The 18,854-nt window shown below is 44.8% G+C and overlaps 1 protein-coding gene across 1 annotated transcript in view; it reads left to right on the top strand.

Moving 5' to 3' along the window:
* Positions 1–18,854, top strand: part of LOC134533174 (cubilin) — a 343,648-nt gene that overhangs the window by 251,817 nt on the left and 72,977 nt on the right. The window contains exon 54 of the mRNA XM_063370538.1: positions 11,915–12,099. Coding sequence (XP_063226608.1) covers positions 11,915–12,099 — 185 coding nt within the window. The remainder of the gene's footprint in view (positions 1–11,914; positions 12,100–18,854) is intronic.

Here is an 18,854-nt window from a genome sequence, read left to right as displayed (position 1 = left end):
AATATTGGTGTCGTCTGTTCCCGTCGCCCTCCCTGTTGTGCGCGAGTCACCTCCGGGACGCTTGTCGTTCCCTGTTTCTGTGTATTTCCGGCGACGTAGTCCTGTGAATGCACCGGGGGGCGAGGTATGGTATTTTCACTAACACTAACATCTACAAGTGTCTGCTCCTCCCCCTCACCACCGACCCTGTTGTTCTCGGCCGTGCACTCCTTCTCGGAGCTTATCGCGCCTCCAACTGTCGGTTGTGGTTGTGAGCAGCACGTGCGGGTTATCAAACGCCGCCGCCTCTGCGGATACCGCCTCTGCACAGTCTCACCCTCCCCCTCTGACGTAGGCTCCTCAACGGACATATTAAACGCGGACTCGCTCAAGCTGACGTCCAGCGGCCACCAGGGTTCGTCGACCTCGCCCTCCACCTCGGGCGCGTCCCCATCGTCCGGCTGCCAGACCAGGGGAGTCGTCTCCTCCCCCTCCAGAGGGATCGGGTTTAGGTTGGTATTGTCTGTCGCAAGAGGAAGGAGGCTGGGTGGGAGGCCGTTGGGTACCGTGGAGTCCATGATGTTGATGGACTCGGCTGGAGTCCTTGGTGCGGAACTTCCTGCAAGAGGAAGGAGGTTGGGTGCAGTGGAGGTTGTATGGCCGTCGTGGTGTCGGTGTGGGTTAGTTACGTCCGGTTCGGGCGAGCCCGGAATCGGGCCCGGAGGTGTGCCTGGTGGCCTATCATCCGGGGTTCCCGCCCCTGTTGGGGCCGGGTGGAGTGCTGCGAGACGCAGGTCGTCTCGGTGCACTTTGGCCGGTCGTCCGCTGGGGGTGCGCACGGTGTATGTTGACGGCCCGGTTCGCCACAGAATTTGACGGGGTTCTGACCACTTGGGGGCCAGCCCCGCGCAGAAGTTATTTTTTCCGGAAGACAAATGGTGTTGCCGCACGTACACCCACTGACCGGGCTCAAGCTGAGTCGGCGGGCGGGTGGATTGCGGTGTCTTGTGGGCCAGGAACTGTGTTTGTTTTACGCGTGCCTGCTCCCTCATGGCTGCGATCTCCTCCCCCCATAGATCTTCAGTGGCCGCCGCGGCTACCCGACACTCCCCAGGTAGGGCCAGGTTCTGCCCCAGGAGGAGTTCGGCTGGAGAGTGGCCCGTGACCACATTGGTACGTCGGCGCAGACAATACAGGAGTTTTGGTAGGTGTATGTCCCACTTTGAATGATCCTCCCCGAGGCGGAGGCGGAGCTGAACCTTTATCTCCTGGTTCCTCCGCTCGGTGGGATTCGCCTGAGGGTGGTACGTAGGAGTGGTATGGTGAAGAATTCCCCACTGGCGGCATCCGGCTCGCCAGCGCCCTCCAGTGAACTGGCACCCATTGTCTGTCAGAAGCACTTTTGGGAAGCCGAATCGTGGGTAAATTTCCATTTCAAGGAGGGACAGAATGGTGCCTGACCTGACGTTGGAGACCGGGAATGCTTCCACCCAGCGGGTGAAAAGATCGGTAATGACGACCAAGAACCTTTTCCCGCGTGACGTGCGGGGGTATGGTCCCATGATGTCTAAGGCAAGTGTGTGAAAGGGTTCCGTTGGTCTGCGGGGCTGCTGCTGCTCTACTCCGTCGGCTCGCCGCGACTTGCGCTGTTGACACAGCTGGCACCTCCGCACGTAGTCGCGGACATCCCCGGTAACACCGGACCAGTGAAACTCCCGACTTAGCGCCTCTCGTGTCTGCTCCGCGCCCGGGTGGCCGGCCAGGTCATGATCGTGGTAGAAGTTGATGACAGCTGCCCGGGCCGCTACGGGCACGTATGTTCTCCAGGCCCCCCTGTCCCCTGGTACCCGGGTCAGCAGCGTCCCGTCCACGCATCTGTGGTGCGGCTGCACCTGCTCCCCGCACCTGGCCACCCACCCCCTTGTTGACTCGTCGTCGTGCTGTGCCTCCAGCACGACACGATGTAGGGCCGTGAGCGTGTCCGGGGAAGACGTGTCTGGATCTGGGTTGGAGTTGGTGGCGTACAGAACTGTGGGTTCGCCTGTCCCAGGAGTGTGCGCGGGATGTCCTACGGGCGGTAGCAGCTCCTCCCAGCTGCCCTCGTCGTGATACTCCGTGTTAGGGTCGGGATGTCGTGAAAGCTCGTCCGCCAATTGGTTTTCGCGCCCTGGAACGTGCTCGACGTGGAAGTCGAAGTTCTGGAGTGTCAGAGCCCACCGCGTGAACTTCGACTTCCGGCCCTGTGCCGAGTCGAGCCATTTGAGACATTGGCTATCAGTTCTTAGGGTAAATGGCCTACCCTCCAGGTGATGTCGGTAGCGCCCCACCGCCCACACGACCGCGAGGCACTCTTGCTCGTTGACGTGGTAGCGGCGCGCCGCTGGGCTGAACTTGGCGCTCGCGTATTCCACTACGCGCCGTTCCCCATCCGGACCTACTTGGTACAGCACCGCCCCCATCCCCTCCTGACTAGCGTCCGTTTGCAGGAACACGTGCTCCTCGGGGCGGAGGCGGGCGAGGGTGTGGCACTCCCGGAACAAACGCTTCACGTCAGCCAGCGCGCGGTCCGCCTCGTCTGTCCACCTGAACCTGTTCTTGGGAGAGAGAAGGGCTGTCATCGGCGCCGTGACAGTGGCGAAGTGGGGAATGAAGCCCCTCAACCAATTGAGTAGGCCTATGAGTTGCTGCAATTGTTTGCGGGTATGTGGTGCGGTTTTGGACTCAATTAGGTCAAGTTGCGCTGGCAGGGGTCGGCATCCGTCCGCGCTCACGATGTGACCTAGGTACTCAAGTTCCGTGGCGCCTACGTGGCATTTGTGTGGCGCGCAGGTCAGCCCATGTCTGGCCAGCCGCTCGAGGACCATGGCAAGATGCTGCGCATGCTCCTCCCACGTACGTGACCAGATGATCACGTCGTCCAGGTAGGCCGCGGCAAACTTGCCCACGAACCCATCCAGGACGCGGACCATCATGGTCTGGAATGTCGCGGGGGCGTCCATCAGCCCGAACGGCATGGCGCAGAACTGGAACCTGCGGCCATCGGGGGCAGTGAAGGCTGTCTTGGGTCTGTCCTCCGGGCACACTGGGACCTGCCAATACCCTGACTTCAGGTCTAGTGAGGTGAAGACGCGGGCGTCTCCCAGCCCCGCCAGAGCGTCGGTTATGTTGATGAGAGGTGGAGGTGCTGGTATGGTGACGGAATTGATGGGCTTAAAGTTAACGCAAAATCTGAGTGAGCCATCTTTTTTCTTCGCCATCACCACTAGACAGTTGTAAGGTGACTCGCTTGGCTCAATCACCCCGTCCCGTAGCATCTCTGCTATCTGCCCCTGAATGGCCTCACGTTCTTTGGGTCCAAAACTATAGGGTTTTACGAATTTAGGTTCGTGAGGACGGGTCGGGATCGTGTGCTGTGTTACCATGGTGCGGCGAAGCATGTCCGCGGCCGCGAACACCTGCGGTTGCTGCGCTAGGACCTCATTGAACCGACCTACGTGTTCCTTCGGTACCTCGTTACGCAACTCCTCTATGGTAATGGCTGGTGCGGTCGCGAGGGGCCTGTCCCCGCCGACGCTGTACACCGTCCTGCGGCTCGTACGTCCCACGTGTACCTTACCGTCACTTACGTCGATGGATGCGTCCTCCTGGACGAGCCACGGGAGGCCCAGGATGAGGTCGTCCCTCAACTCCCGCAGCACCAAGGCAGTGGTCTGACTAGTCATATCTCTGATGGTGATCGTTACCTGGGCGCGCCCAGACGTGAGCGCGCGGGTCCCACGAGTGGCCAGGAGGACGTCCTCCTCCCCCGGCTCCAGCTCTGCCTCAGGTACCAGGTGGGCGGCGATGTAAGAGTGGCTCGCCGCGGTGTCCACCAGTGCGTGGACAGGTCGCCCGTTGACCAGGACCGGCACACGGATCAGCGCCTCCGCGTTGCCCCCTGCACGCCCCAGCCGGTTTGGTGTTGCTGTCTGCGCTGCCTGAATCGCCGGGTGCGCCGACGAGTCGGCGTGGCACGGCGGCGACCCGGGGCGGGGCGGCGACACGTGGTGCGTGGCACCACCGCCTGACGTGACAGGTGGCGGTGGTGCGTGGTCGCGCCCCGCAGGTGGTGCCGGAGTCACCGGGTGCGCCGACGAGTCGGCGTGGCGCGGCGGCGACCCGGGGCGGGGCGGCGACACGTGGTGCGAGGCACCACCGCCTGACGTGACAGGTGGCGGTGGTGCGTGGTCGCGCCCCGCAGGTGGTGCCGGAGTCGCCGGGTGCGCCGACGAGTCGGCGTGGCGCGGCGGCGACCCGGGGCGGGGCGGCGACACGTGGTGCGAGGCACCACCGCCTGACGTGACAGGTGGCGGTGGTGCGTGGTCGCGCCCCGCAGGTGGTGCCGGAGTCGCCTGGTGCGCCGACGAGTCGGCGTGGCGCGGCGGCGACCCGGGGCGGGGCGGCGACACGTGGTGCAAGGCACCACCGCCTGACGTGGCGGTTGGCGAGTCGGTGCGGGCGGGCCTGGTCTCTGGTGACAAGGCCGTGAGCTGGGGGCAGTAGCCCGCTGGTACGCTGCCCCCTACTTGGCATTTCCCGCCGGCGACGTTCCTGAGCGCTGAGCCTGCTGCAGCGCGGCGAGGGTGGGGCAGACTTCGTGCCAATGATACACCACCCCTTGGCAGTACCGGCACTTAGGTGGCCGTGTATGTTGCTCGCCTGTTCGTCGGGTCTGCTGGGCTGCCTGGTCGGGACGGCGTGCGGCCGTCGGAGGAGTGCGGTCCCGTCTCTCGCCCGTCGGTGTAGCGTCTGAAGGCGCAGGGGCCCTGTAGGGCACTACCGCCAGTCGATCCTCCGGCGCCACATGCCGCGGCAATGCCTGTACGTCCCGCTCGATCTCCCTGGCCAGCTGTACGAAATCCTCCAGGTCCCGACCAGTGGCCCCCCTCAGGTGAGGGCGCAGCTCCCGCCGCATCAGCTCGACCACTATCCCTAGTGCCTCACTTAGATAACCGCCCGTGGCTAGGCGGCGATGAAGTCGTACCTTGGCCCGAATGAACGCCTCCACGTCCTCTCCGTCGCCTTGTGGGGTGCAAAACAGGGACCGTCGACACTGCGCGCGTGCCCGCGCGTCGTCGAAACGGCTTTCCAGACGGGACATGAAATCGTCCCAGGGCATCTCTCCCTCTCCGACCATGGTCCACCAGTCCCGTGCGGCTCCCCTCAGCTGTTCGCTCACCCGCTCTGTCCATTCGTCGAGTGGGACGCTGTAACGGGCCAAACGGTCTCGGCAGGTGCGGCCGAATGCCCCCGGGTCTTCATGTGCTTGCCCGGCGAATTCGGGGAGTCTTATTCCGGCGCCTGCGCGGACTGGGCCGGGCATGACTGCTACTGGCGCCGGCGCGATCGCCCTGCTCTCGCACGCTTGGCACATGAATAGTCCGTCCCGAAACGTCAGAAACTCCCGCGCGTCTGTACATGTCCGGTGACGTAGCGTGCCGCACTGGTAACACGTGGCTAGCTCGTCGTCGCGTCCGCGGCACTGCGCGGCTTGGCACTCGCCTACTCGCGACTCCAGTTTCTGTGGTTCCTGTTTCGCGGCTTGGTCCCTCTCGTCCCCGGGACGTCTTGCGGTGCCCGTCTCCGCGGCGTGCTTTCCCGCCCGTAAGCACATCTCCCACGGGTCGTCCCCGTTCATATTGGCTTGTGACCTGTTACGCGTTCGCGGCTGACTGTCCGATCGCCGGATCAGGACGCCGATGACAGGGCGCAAGCAGGTAGGGAGGACCGCCTCCCCTCACCCCCGAGTCGGTGTCCCGTGCTCGCACGCCTCCTGTCTCGCGGAAGCCCGGTGATGCGCGCGTGGCTGAGCGCGGCTGTGCGCGGCTGTCTGTCCGGACGACGGATCAGGGCATCGTTGACAGGGCGCGAGCAGGTAGGGAGGACCGCCTCCCCTCACCCCCGAGTCGGTGTCCCGTGCTCGCACGCCTCCTGTCCCGCGGAAGCCCGGTGCTGCGTGCGCGGCTGTCTGTCTGTGACGTCACTCTGCGCCGCGCAGGTGTCCCGCGGTTGCGACGCGCCGTTCCCGCGGTTCCGAGTCGTCACCGATCCCGTTGAGACGCCGTGTAACCGATCCCGGCCGTATCTCGCGATGCCGACGTTATCGCGTCGCGGCGAAACCGATCTCCCGTCGTTATCTTGCTGCGCCGTCTCAGGTCGCTATCTCGCGGCGCCGCATCCTGTGACCTGGCGCGCCGGCTTCCGCTGCCGCCTTGGCGTGAGACTCGCGTTGGAGTTAAGAAATGAAGTTAGAAAAAATTTTAAAATATAAATGTTCCTTATTAAATAGTCCCGAAATGTACTTTACAGTTCAAAACACGTTCACTAAGTTCGTTTTTGAAAGCCACACTAGTTGGGCGACAAATGACGCCACTCCCGCTGCCTGTCTTTAGCTTTTAAATTTATTATTAATAATGTGAAATATCTCAGGGTTTTTAACGGGGGTTCGGCCTCGTGGCTGCAGGCAGGAGTGCGTCTCGGAGTTTGGAAATTACGTTCAGAAATTACCTGGGCTGTTTAGGCCACCCAGGACGCCTTGAAAATAATTAATGAACAGATTATCAGAACACTGCACTTTATTCAACGTCGATACACTGGATGGTCCTTTTACTGGCCGCGTCCGTTGTCGTACCGCTGTGACACACGTAAACGCCGGCGAATAATATGCGCGACCAGGATAGATTGCAAAGTGGATCGACGGGTTGAAGCTGTGGCTACGTGTCTCTGAGTAAGATTTGACATACAGTCACGGAGTTGCGGATGCAACAAATTATACAGCAAAGTTAACGAATAGCGGAGTCCCTGTGATTAGGGTGGTTTGCAGTCTAGCCTGCGGCAAAACTAAAGACTCAAAAAGTTATGCAATCACGTCAGTGAGCGACGTACGCGTAAAGTCTCAATGCGTGGCAAGATAGTCACATAAAACACACGTTACCAATTACACTAAAGCATGAAGAAAGTTACAATATGAAAGTTATTCAATCTTTCACAAGATTCTCGACGATAACAATTAATTGGCTACTGGAGCCTAAAACTGCGTGCCAATATTACGCGGTCCTTAAACTGGACATGGCCTTACGTATTACGTTAAAACCAAAATCCCTAACGGGAATTAAATATTAAGTTAAGTGTCGCACGAAGTATCGTGCGACTTAAGTGGGGTCGGCGCCGAGCTAAATGAAGGTTTGTAGAAACTTACACTATTGCTGAAATGTTGAAGAGAAAACTAGAAGTGCTGGCCCGACGTTCGCGGAGCGTCCGACCCCTGGGAGCCCGAGTTCCAGACTGAGCGCGAGACCGCCCGGCGGCCTCGCGCCTAAACGCGTGGAACGCGGGAAAACCGACCCGACCAGTTTTGGACTTAGAAACAAATTACACAACATATGCTTATAAGACCATTAGACATAATTACCCTTACATGAACCCTTCTTTTAAATTGTTATAAATTTGGTTGTTCTAATTAACAAAATAATCAAGAGTTTAATTAGGCGCATTGCCACACCCGGCCGGGCGCTGTCGTCGTCGCGGCGTTCGTTGCGGTGCACTTTCTTACACTTTGTGAAGATCACGCTCGGGCGTGTTCGTCGCACTTCGGAGCCAGTGTTGTTGTGGCATAACGACCTTTGCGGACCAGAGGGAGCACCGGCGGTTGGCGTCAAAGCTAAGCATATACAGGTAGTCTTTGTCCACTGACCATTAACAATGAAAAGAACCAAGAATAACGTGAATGCTACAAGGAAGTAACTTTTGATACACATTATCTTTTTTAACTGATATTGCTGATGACCTTAATATAAAAATATTTCTAAAAATATTTCTGAAAAAAAAAATAGAAACCAGTGCAGAAGTGGGCAATGCTAAAGTATTTGTCCAGCATGATAACAAAAACAGTTCACAGTCAGTTCACAAAGCAGTTCAGTACTTGATGGCTTTTCCTTTTGAAGTGATCACAGCTTTTAGTCTTCTTAAGCATTGATTCTACAAGTTTTTGTTTGATGTTTGGGCCTATTTTGCTCAATTCTTTAGTAACACTCTTTAAGATTTTCTTTACTTGTAATCCATTTTTTTCTCAGCATCTGTTTTTACTATTACTACTATTACTACTACCACCACCACCACCACCATTAAAATTATTATAAATTTTTTTATAATTTATATAATTGATTAAAAATAATTTTATTTTTTTATTTTTTTATATAAATAATTTAACTTAAAACAATCAAAACACTTAATTTTACACAAATTGGAATTAATTATATTTTTTAAGATTTTTTATATAGCTACAACTTCAATAGTTACTATGTAAATATGTACATATCAGTAGGTAGTTCACTTGCCAAAACACTATTAGATTATTACAAACGGGTCTTCCCCACTTAATTATATACCTACGTACAATCTTTTACATAAACATAATAATACATAACAAACATATAATTATAACTTTAAAATATGTTATATACTTATTTTTTGGTGTTTTTAGTTCAGTTTCTGTTATTTATTAGTAGATATGGTTAGCAACATTTGATTCAATGTCAACTATTTAAAGTATAATCGTAAACAATGAAGATGTGTTTAACAATTACAGGTAACTTTGTAACTTTTTTTTGTGTGGTAGATTTCAAAACATGGTACAGTACACATTGCTGGATTTTCTGGACAATTTTTGCAGTAGAATATTGTTTGCTTCCTTTTGCACATTCCTTTGCCTTTCTTCTTGCACTGCCCTGGTAGTACGGAACAAACAATACAGTTTGGCTTGTGAGATTTATTTTCCTGTTCACCAATAAAATGTCGTTCACTTAGCCTTGCCAAAGGCATAGAATCACAGATTTTACGACCGCGTTTGGCTGCAGGTTCACGATTGTAATCTTTCAGTAATCCTGAGATTACTTCAGTTCTAAAATCAGTTGCGGAGACAGATTTCTTATTTATTTCATTGTATGCAATTCTCCCGTTCACCAATGCAGATTCAATAAGAAAATACCAAATTATTTGGTACCATTTCAATTTTTTATGTTTATACACATAGTTTGTACACAGTTGATCAAACTTGTCGACACCATTCATGTTTTTGTTGTAGTTTGCAACAAGTTTTGGCTTTTTCACTTTTTCGAATCCAGTTGCACTTTTCTTAGTTCTTCTGTCTACTGTCAAAATTTCAGAAGAGTGTACGGTGCTCAACATGTTAACACGACCAGTGTCTTGCCATGAACATGCAATCATACCTCTTTTATTTTGCCAGAACTTAGGTTCTTCACCTCGCTTTAGTGACAAAATTTTCATTTCTCCTGGCAACATTTTCCTGTTGCTTCTGACTGTTCCGCAAGCTCCAATTTCATTTTCTAAAAGAAATTGAAAAAGCACTGGACTAGAAAAAAAGTTGTCAACATACACAATTTGATTGCTCTTTTCAAATCCTCTCAATAGATTTTTTACAACATGCTCACCTAGTGTTTCACCTGTTTTCACACCACTGCCTATGCCTACATATGTGTCGAACTTACATAAAAAACCTGTTTTGCTATCACACAGTGACCACAGTTTTATTCCCCACTTTGTTGATGGTTTAGATGGTAAATATTGTTTGAACCATAGACGGCCAGTGAACTTCAACATTGTTTCATCAACTGAAACACACTTCCCTGGTTGAACATGTTGTAAATAAGTTTCTTTTGTCATTTCTATTATTGGCCGAATTTTGAACAATGGATCGTACTCGGGCAACCCTTTCTTCACAAAGTTTGCATTTTTGTTGAAATGTACAAAAGACCGCAAAAGAAAATACTTATCTCTGGACATAACTTCTCCAAAATTTGGCGTTCGAAGAAGCCAGCTTGTTTCTGAGAAGTAATCTTTTAGAGATGGTTTTCGACACATGCCCATCCCTATCTCCATAGCTACCATTGCTTCGATGTCCTCAGTTGTACAGTCTTTCCATTTAGCATACCTCGATCGTGGTGAAAAATCATGCGTTTTGTCCAAAAACTGTTGTGCATACAAATTTGTTTGATCAGCTACATGGACAAACACAGATCTTGGCATAAATTGTGAAAAGGCACTATATTGGCTACTAAAATTTACAGGGTCACTTACAATAGTCAAGTCGAATGAATCACCACTACACAAATTCAAATGCACTGGAGTTTCTTTACTCACCCGGAACCAGGTATTTCTATCTACAGACACATCTTCATTTTCGTTGTCAGAGTTCAACTCGTTGCACTCTACGTCTTCATCACTATCACTTTGACTGTTAGGGTTTTCATCTTCAGATTCTGAATCTGCAGCTAAAAGTTCCAGTAATTTTGTATAATCTTCTTGTTTTGATGGATCATATAAACGTTTACAGTCTGCCATTTTTTCTATCATAACATTAAAATCATTTTATTTATTCCTACAAAAATGTCACGCAAAATATCTCTTTTGTCTGTTATGAAACAAAAATCCTCTGTCGACACTGTATTTGAAATAACATCTAACCCATGTAGAGAAATGGAATCAAAAACACTTGTTTACACAAAGACGTATTACTTTTACCTGTCTCTTTGCTAAATGTCTACCAAAAATAAAAATGCAGAATATATATAAAAAATATAAAACAAAACATATATTTGAAATAACATCTAACCCATGTAGAGAAATGGAATCAAAAACACTTGTTTACACAAAGACGTATTACTTTTACCTGTCTCTTTGCTAAATGTCTACCAAAAATAAAAACGCCGAATATATATAAAAAATATAAAACAAAACATATTTAGACTAATATTTTGGCATAACGTTTACTGAAAAAAAAAGTTTATAGTAAGAAAGATTCAAAACAAAAAAAATATCACGGTACAAATTCAAAGACATCAGCAAAAGAACAAAGAAAATTTAATTTTTACCAACTGAACCACCGGCAAACTCAACGAAGTAGTTCAAGATTTCCTCAACAGATCGCAGGTAATGACAGAACAAGGAAAAAACCACACACGGGAATTAAATCGACTTCCGCACTGACTTGAGTATTGCAAATCGACATTTGTCGATCACAGCACTTTAAACAAAGAGGCAGCAATCGACAAGAGTCGATCACAGCACTGAAAGAGTTAACAACAGTTTATTTGTATTGTATTGCTCATTCTACCCTACAGGGGGTTGCTTACTCGTAGATACTTAAGTTATCACCATAGTGCACTTACAAACATGATTCGATGCAATCAACGAAGTGGACGAATACTATTGCGTTACAGTTCTCGACAACTTTTATAAACACTTGTCTTGTTTAGTTCTATTCACAACAATAAAACATATTTTGCAGTTATGTTTACAGTCAAAGGCAGTTTAACTGATGACTTGTATGAAACATAGAGTAGAGGTGGTGATATAAAATTTTAATTTATTTCCCATCTCAACCAAGCACATGGATGAATACTTATGCAATTAACTAAAATAAAATAAATAGGGTTTTTAGTGTTTATGAAAACTCCTTACCCTAAAGGGAGTTTAAAGATTTGAGGTTGGTTTGATAAAGGGCATGGATATTATGTAAAATTTGTCATGGCTCTAACTGAAAAATGGCAGTGGTCAGGCCTTTGGAATTCTTTTCCAATATACGTAATCTATAATTGAACTGTAATTACTAAGATCGCTTCCACATAAAAAAATTTTTATATTTTTAAAAATAAAGTTTGTATATTACAGAACCCTCAGTGAATGAGACCATTGTGCATATGTCCATATTGTCATATGCATGCCAGTTTGCACGTTATCAAATATATAAATATTCAAATGATCTTTTGATGGCTTCTCAAGAAATATTTTGTTTTGTAAAGTAAAATAGATTTTTTTTAAAGAATACATTTAAATCACTTAAGAATAGCTTCAAAAGTTTTTTATTGTTTTCTTCTAGGCTGTGGAGGCGTACTGCATGATATCAACAGGGAGATAGCAACACCGAACTTTCCTGGTCTGTATAAAAACAATGCAGAATGTGTATGGGAAATGATTCACCAGCAAGGGTACACCCTGCAACTGAACTTCATTGAGAGGTTTTTTATTGAAGAGAGTCCAAACTGCGAAAATGACTATGTCGAGGTAATAGTGTAGGCCTACTTTGATATTTTTCTGCCTGCTTATTCATATGTACCTGCTATCTAAAAACTAAACCTTGGTGTTAATTGTTTTGTATTGCAGTTATAATTAAATGATGGGTTGGTTTTGTTTGTTTTTGTGTGAATGCACTCTTGCATGCAAAATCGTGCAATTATAATGTTACAATATTTTATGTTGATTCAGGATATGTTTTTATTAATAATCTAATATTACATACAAAATTGCTGTTAATTAAATAGCTTTATACATTTACCTTGATTTTGTGTCGTGTGTGAATATTTTATTGTTATAAATATACACATTGTAAAAATTATTTTAATTAATTTGTTTGGAAAAACTAGATACTCAAAGCCCTGGTAAGCTTTTTATTAATTATTGGCCATTTTTTTTTATTCTCTTTTGGCTCCTTATTACTTAGATTGTGTTTAGCTAAAAGTTTATTTTTGTGTGAATTGTCACTTTTCTATAATGAGTGTTTTATTTTCACAAGTTATTACGTTATCTGCCTTTTACTTTTTTGTGTATACTTTGCCAAGCAATGGCAAATTACTTTAGTAATTGTTCAATTTATGTAGTCAAAGGTCACTGTTGGTTCATAACTTTCTTGATTTTTTTTTTTTTTTTTTTTTTTTTCCATTTCATTTTGTATTTTAAAGTTACATGAAAAGTCGGTAAATATGTGTGACATAACTCCTTGGAAACAAGTTCATGAAATCATATATCAGTCAATGGTGCTTTAAAATGAACAAACATAAGTGTACACTGGTTTGTTTTGTATGAATTTATTTGGATTCATATGTTACATCCATTTTTTTTTAGGTGGTCCAGTGCTTTAAACAATGTTTAATCTTTTGTGTAATCTTCTGAAAAGTTTTACTGCGTTAAATTTTTTGTAATCTATTGTTCTTCAGCTACTTAACGCCAGAGGGTAACATATTCTATTTAATCAATTTTTTCATGCTAAATCGAAGCATGTTAATTGCATGTTAAAAGAGTGATTTACTGTATTTACTTGAATATATGTGATGGTTTTAACAAAACTGTTAAACCTAAAAGTGAGAGTCACATTGTAATCGCAAACTTGTATCTTGCGGCTGGAAGATGTGTATTTGCAGCAATGGGAACAGCTTAGTTGAAAATCCACATGCCAGACAGCTGGTAATCACTGTCTCCTGAACCTCCGCGTGGTTAAAAAACTACTCGATCTGCCTGTGAACTGCATCACTTATGCAACTTAAGTCCACTCTTGTTTACAACTTTCTGTACCATGGGATGGGGGGGAAGGGATATGTCAGCAGGCGTGATAGATGAGACAACACTTAAGAATGCTGCTAGCCATCAGCACCCCCTCCCTCTCATCACACCCTTCTTGGCGACCACCATATATAAGAGCATTCTTTTCTCTCTCATGAATGGCTTTTGGACTACAGCCATAAAACTCTTTTCCTTGTAATTGCTGCCTTTTAGGTAGATTTGGAAAAAAGACTACCTATTGTAGCCGTTACCATGGTGCGACTTCCGGAAATTTTTTCATAGTTTTACGTTTCATTATCCATAGACCCCAAAACCATTGTCAACTCAATATTAATTTATTTATATACAGGGGGTATCAAAATTCATGTTACAACACTTGAGGGTAGAAAGCTCTTATTATTTGCAACCATTTTTGCCAATAAACATGTTGCCGGAAACGTGTAGTTAAGCCCCTGTAGCCCCAGAAAGAGTCAGCGTAGGCAACCTGTTGTAGAGTGTTATGTTGTGGATGTACGGGCGTTCGAGTAGAGAAATAACCTTTTTAATCGTAGCACGGATTTTAATTTCACTCTGAAATCAATCATAGCTTTGGTTTTGTTTCACAACATTGAAATTGTTACATACGTTTTAAAACGTGACAGCCTAAAGCAATGGCTCAAAAACACGCCCACCTTGAGCGACACAGAGGTGGCAACGGCGAATCATGTTTTCACGGATACGCTGGAGCATGTGTGGAGTCGACCTTATGATTTTGAACGCTTCAATGATTCGCTGTGTAAGCTCTTCTACCGTTTCTACTGACGTAGCGTAGATAAGCCCTTTTACGTAACCCCACAGAAAGAAATCTAATGGGGTTAGGTCCGGTGACCTTAGCGGCCATGCGACAGGGCCCGCTCGTCCAATCCATCGGTTTGGAAATGTTTGGTTTACATACTCTCGCACTTGCAGGGAAAAATGAGGTGGTGCCCTGTCATGTTGGTACCACATCACACGTCGGACATGTAATGGAACCTCTTCAAGAAGACCTGGTAGTTTGTTCTGAAGGAAGTGGAGGTATCCGGCGCCGGTAAGTCGTTGCGGAAGAAAAAAAGGCCAGATGAGTGTGCCGTCAACAATACCGGCCCACACATTAACTGAAAAACGTTCCTGGCAAGCTGTAACACACGTTGCATGCGGATTGACATCATTCCAATCATGACTGTTGTGCGAATTGAGAATATCGTCTTGAGTAAACTTGGCTTCATTGCTGAATAAAACCGCTAACTCGGGGTTTGTCAATACTCTTTGAATGTACCAACGAGAAAAGGTAATGTGAAGAGGATAGTCTGCCGGACCCATGTGTTGCACTTTTTGAAGGTGGTACGGGTACAAGAGTTGCTCATGAAGAACTTGCCAAACAGCCATTTTGTCAGCGTCCATATCGGAACCTTCTGCCCTTGTGCTTGTATCCGGACTGTCCTCAAATCTCTGAAGTACATCTTCTTCAAAACTGGGAGTACGAACCCTGCGTGGAGCACCAGCATTTGGTCTTGTGACGGCACATGTACCAGTATCGCGCATTCGCTGAGTAAGTCTTGCAAACATGGTGTGAGCTGGAATCTACGACCCGGATTTTGTTCTTCGTACAGACGACGGGCGGCTCGTCCATTTTGTCTAGCTTCCCCGTAAACAAGCAGCATGTCCGTGTACTCACTAAACGTGTACTCCATTGAGCTCCACTAAAACGTCGCCCTTTTCAGAACAACAGCGAAAGAAATGACACCACGAGTTTGCTTGTACGACAGAACAGTCAACAACATCGACAGACTACCAGTGATATCAAAACACACTGCGACACTGCGATGTCACGCTGCGCAGTGCTATGGCACGGCACGAACGGAAGAACAGAGAAGAACCAACTGAAGAACCAACGGAAGTAAAAAGGGGCGGGGGTCAGCATTCGACATCGTACAGTCCTCTCGAGCGCTGCCCGGCGTCGTAAACACGTAATTCACCACAGCATAGTCTGTCTCGCACAAAGCCCAACGGGTTGCCTACGCTGACTCTTTCTGGGGCTACAGGGGTTTAACTACACGTTTCCGGCAACATGTTTATTGGCAAAATGTGTGTGTGTGTGTGTACATATATATATATATATATATATATATATATATACACACACACACACACACACACACACACACACACACACACACACACACCATCATTTTGCACAAATCACTTCCAAACTGTTACATAAAATAAAGTAATAGAAAATCTCGGTCGATTTTGTTAATAAGCAGAATTCCACCAAAGGGGCAGAAATGATGAAGGTTTATTGAAAAATAGAACATCGTTATAAATACCTTAGTCATACAAATATTGCATTTATTTGGATATATTATAACTTGTAGGAGTAATATCAAAAAACTTTGTCTAAATACATTTATGATACGACAAACGATAACTGCAAGGGGTGGAAAACACAAGGGTTGGAGGACAGAAAAATTCATATTTCCCTTAGTAGGCACAATATCTATTTTGTTCAAATTACTTGTAAATGGTATAACGTGTATCCAAAACTTTTGTCTGAAACAATTTTTAGTTAAACGAACCATTGCAGAAATGGGATTAAAAAAGAGGGGTTGAATTTAAAAAAAAACTTCACAATTTCCGTAACACGTACACTATAAAAACTGTTCTTATTTATTATGAAACCTTAGCTATTTTAATATTATAGATATTTTAAATATATATTTATATATTTTGTTCAAAATTTTTTTTAAGACCAATAGGCCTCTGTGAATATCAGTTATTTAGTTTGAATTGAATACGAATACAATATCAAATTATTCTCGAATACGAATATCAAATTCGAATAGTAAGAATTAGAATCCCACTAAAAAAAATTATTTCACATAGCATGACAAAAACATATTGGAAGAAAAAGTAAATCTGTAGTGCAGTGGCTTCTAGGAAATTAGATAAATAATACTAAAGTGAAATGTTGGTTAGTATTGGGAATATAATGTTGAAATATTCAAATTTTAAAAGGAAAATATAAATAATTCTTTTTCGTGGTATTCAAAATGTATGCAAAAAAAAATGTTTTAATTAACAGTACAAAGCGATATATAAGGCAAATGCAGTATTTGAAGAAACTTTAAGAGGTTGGGTTTAAAAAGAATGTACAGTAGGTTTTATCTATAGTGAAATATAATGTATGTCTAAATAAATTTAATACTTGTTTAAATTTTTCTTTTGTAAAAATAAATCAATATGTTTATTAACATATATTAACATTTTTGATTATATTTTTTTGCTTGTTTTAACTAAAGTGTAGGTATACAGTAGCTCCTTAGAATGTTCCTCACTTTTTCTGTCCAGTGTATATGTGCGTGGTAAAAGAGGCAAAGTTTTCCCCCTCCCTCTTAGTTTTTTTTGGGGGGCCACCCGAAAGAAGATAATTTCGTGAACTGTCACTACGCTAGGAGTGTGTGTGTGTATCTGGTCATCGTTCACTGTGTATTATCCACCAGAAAAATGTTGTCATAAGTTGTTTGGCTTTAGGAGTCTTTGCTATGAGTATGCGACCAGATGTTTTCCACAAGATGTATACAAATTTTTTCCCTTCGCCGCCCCGTTCGGAACGAAACTAATCACAGAGCTGACATGCTGTGTTTCTATTCTCTGATCTGAAAACTGTCAATTAAACACCCACACATTGTTTTGATTTTTACGGACAGGTATTTATCCTTATCGTATGCTGTCAGTTCTAATCTATTTTAACGACCTGCTGGACTTTTTTTTTTTTTTTTGCAAAATACTGTAGCTAATAATGTGGGTGTTAGTAATGGTTCTGAATTACTGTGTTAAATCCGGCTTTACTATATTAGTCTTCTCAAAATTGATTTGGCCAGATGTAGCAAAAAACTCCAAATAAATAATCCTAAAACATTACGTAAATCCTGTAGAAATTTGGTCATGCCTGACAATAAATCTTCTTTGATCCCAAGATTTTTCCCGACTTTCAAGATCCCGCACAGCCGTATTCGTAAACCACTGAGTATTCGTTTGTTCAAAGTGTTAGCATTCAAAATTGAATCGAATATGAATAAAACTATTAGTTTGGATAACCGAAAATTCAAATCTTCACATAGGTCTAATGACCAACCATTATAACAAGGGATGAAAAAAAAGCCTGGGTTGAAGGACAAAAAAAATTCATATCTCCCTTAGTAGACACACTATCGAACCCGATTAGAATGTTTGTAAATTGTATGAGTTTTATCGAAAACTTTTGTCTGAAATAATTTTTGATAAAATGAACCATTGCAACAAAGGGTGAAAAAATTTAGGTAGAATAAATAATATTCTTAATTTCATACCATGTACACCAATGAATCCGTTCTTATTTAATATAAAGCCTTAATATATTATCTTCAACTTTTATCCTAAATAATTTTTTGTATGCTCAACAATTATAGAAAGGGGTGGAAATAAATAAGGGTTAAAGGACAAAAAATGCCTATCTACCTTAGTTAGCACTCTATTAAATAAGTTCAAATTGTTTGTAAACCTTAAAAATAGAATCAAAAAATTTTGCCCAAAACATTTTTGGTACAACAAACCATTGCTGCAACAAAAACATGCATAACTCCCATAGTAAGCATAAGTTCATTCAAATTGTTTGTAAATATTATAATTTTACTCTTAACACTTTTGACTCAAACAATTTTTGCAAGAGGTTGGAAAAAGAGTGGTGGTAATAAAAAAAATTATAATTTCTGTACCATGTACACTATTTAATCCATTTTTATTTATTTTAACTTCCTAAATTTGGCCTATTTGGGGTGAAAGAAAAAAAATATAATTTTATTTAGGTATATTATCAAATCCATTATAATTTATTGTAAAAATCCTACACACTATCATAAACTATTGTCTGAAACATTTTTGATGAGAGGAATTATTACAGTAAAAATGGGGGTAGTTGTAATTAAATAAAAATATTTGAACTTTCTTACTACAAATTTGTTCGAATCACTGTACTGACAGAAAGTATTACAAGAAAAGCTGTTAGTAAACACGGTATAAATTTACCAATTTAAACAATTTTTGATTTCTGTGTTTTATCTCATAAAGTATTTTTCATTATAATTTTAATTATATTCAGAGTCACAGTATTTTTACTAGATTATCTTGTGCTTAAATGTGTAATTGACTGAAAATTTATTCTTTCATAGTTTTCTTAACATTTTAATGCTGCATTTTTCTTAGCTTTCTATTGCTGCATTTTTCTATCCTCTTCTAGAAGAGGACATTTGTTTGTCTTTCCTCTGTGCACTTCCTTTTCCCCCAAGGCATATAGGATGAACATTTGACCTTGCTAGTCTGATTTATTTTCAAATCTTTACATTAATTTTGATATTACCTTTTAAAGCCCTTCTGCTGTAAACCTTCAGTGAGCATCTGATTCTGCATTAATAAATATGAAAAAATAT

Source organism: Bacillus rossius, chromosome 6, assembly GCF_032445375.1.
Source record: "Bacillus rossius redtenbacheri isolate Brsri chromosome 6, Brsri_v3, whole genome shotgun sequence".
Taxonomy (NCBI): domain Eukaryota; kingdom Metazoa; phylum Arthropoda; class Insecta; order Phasmatodea; family Bacillidae; genus Bacillus; species Bacillus rossius.
This window is presented reverse-complemented; position numbering and strand designations above follow the sequence as displayed.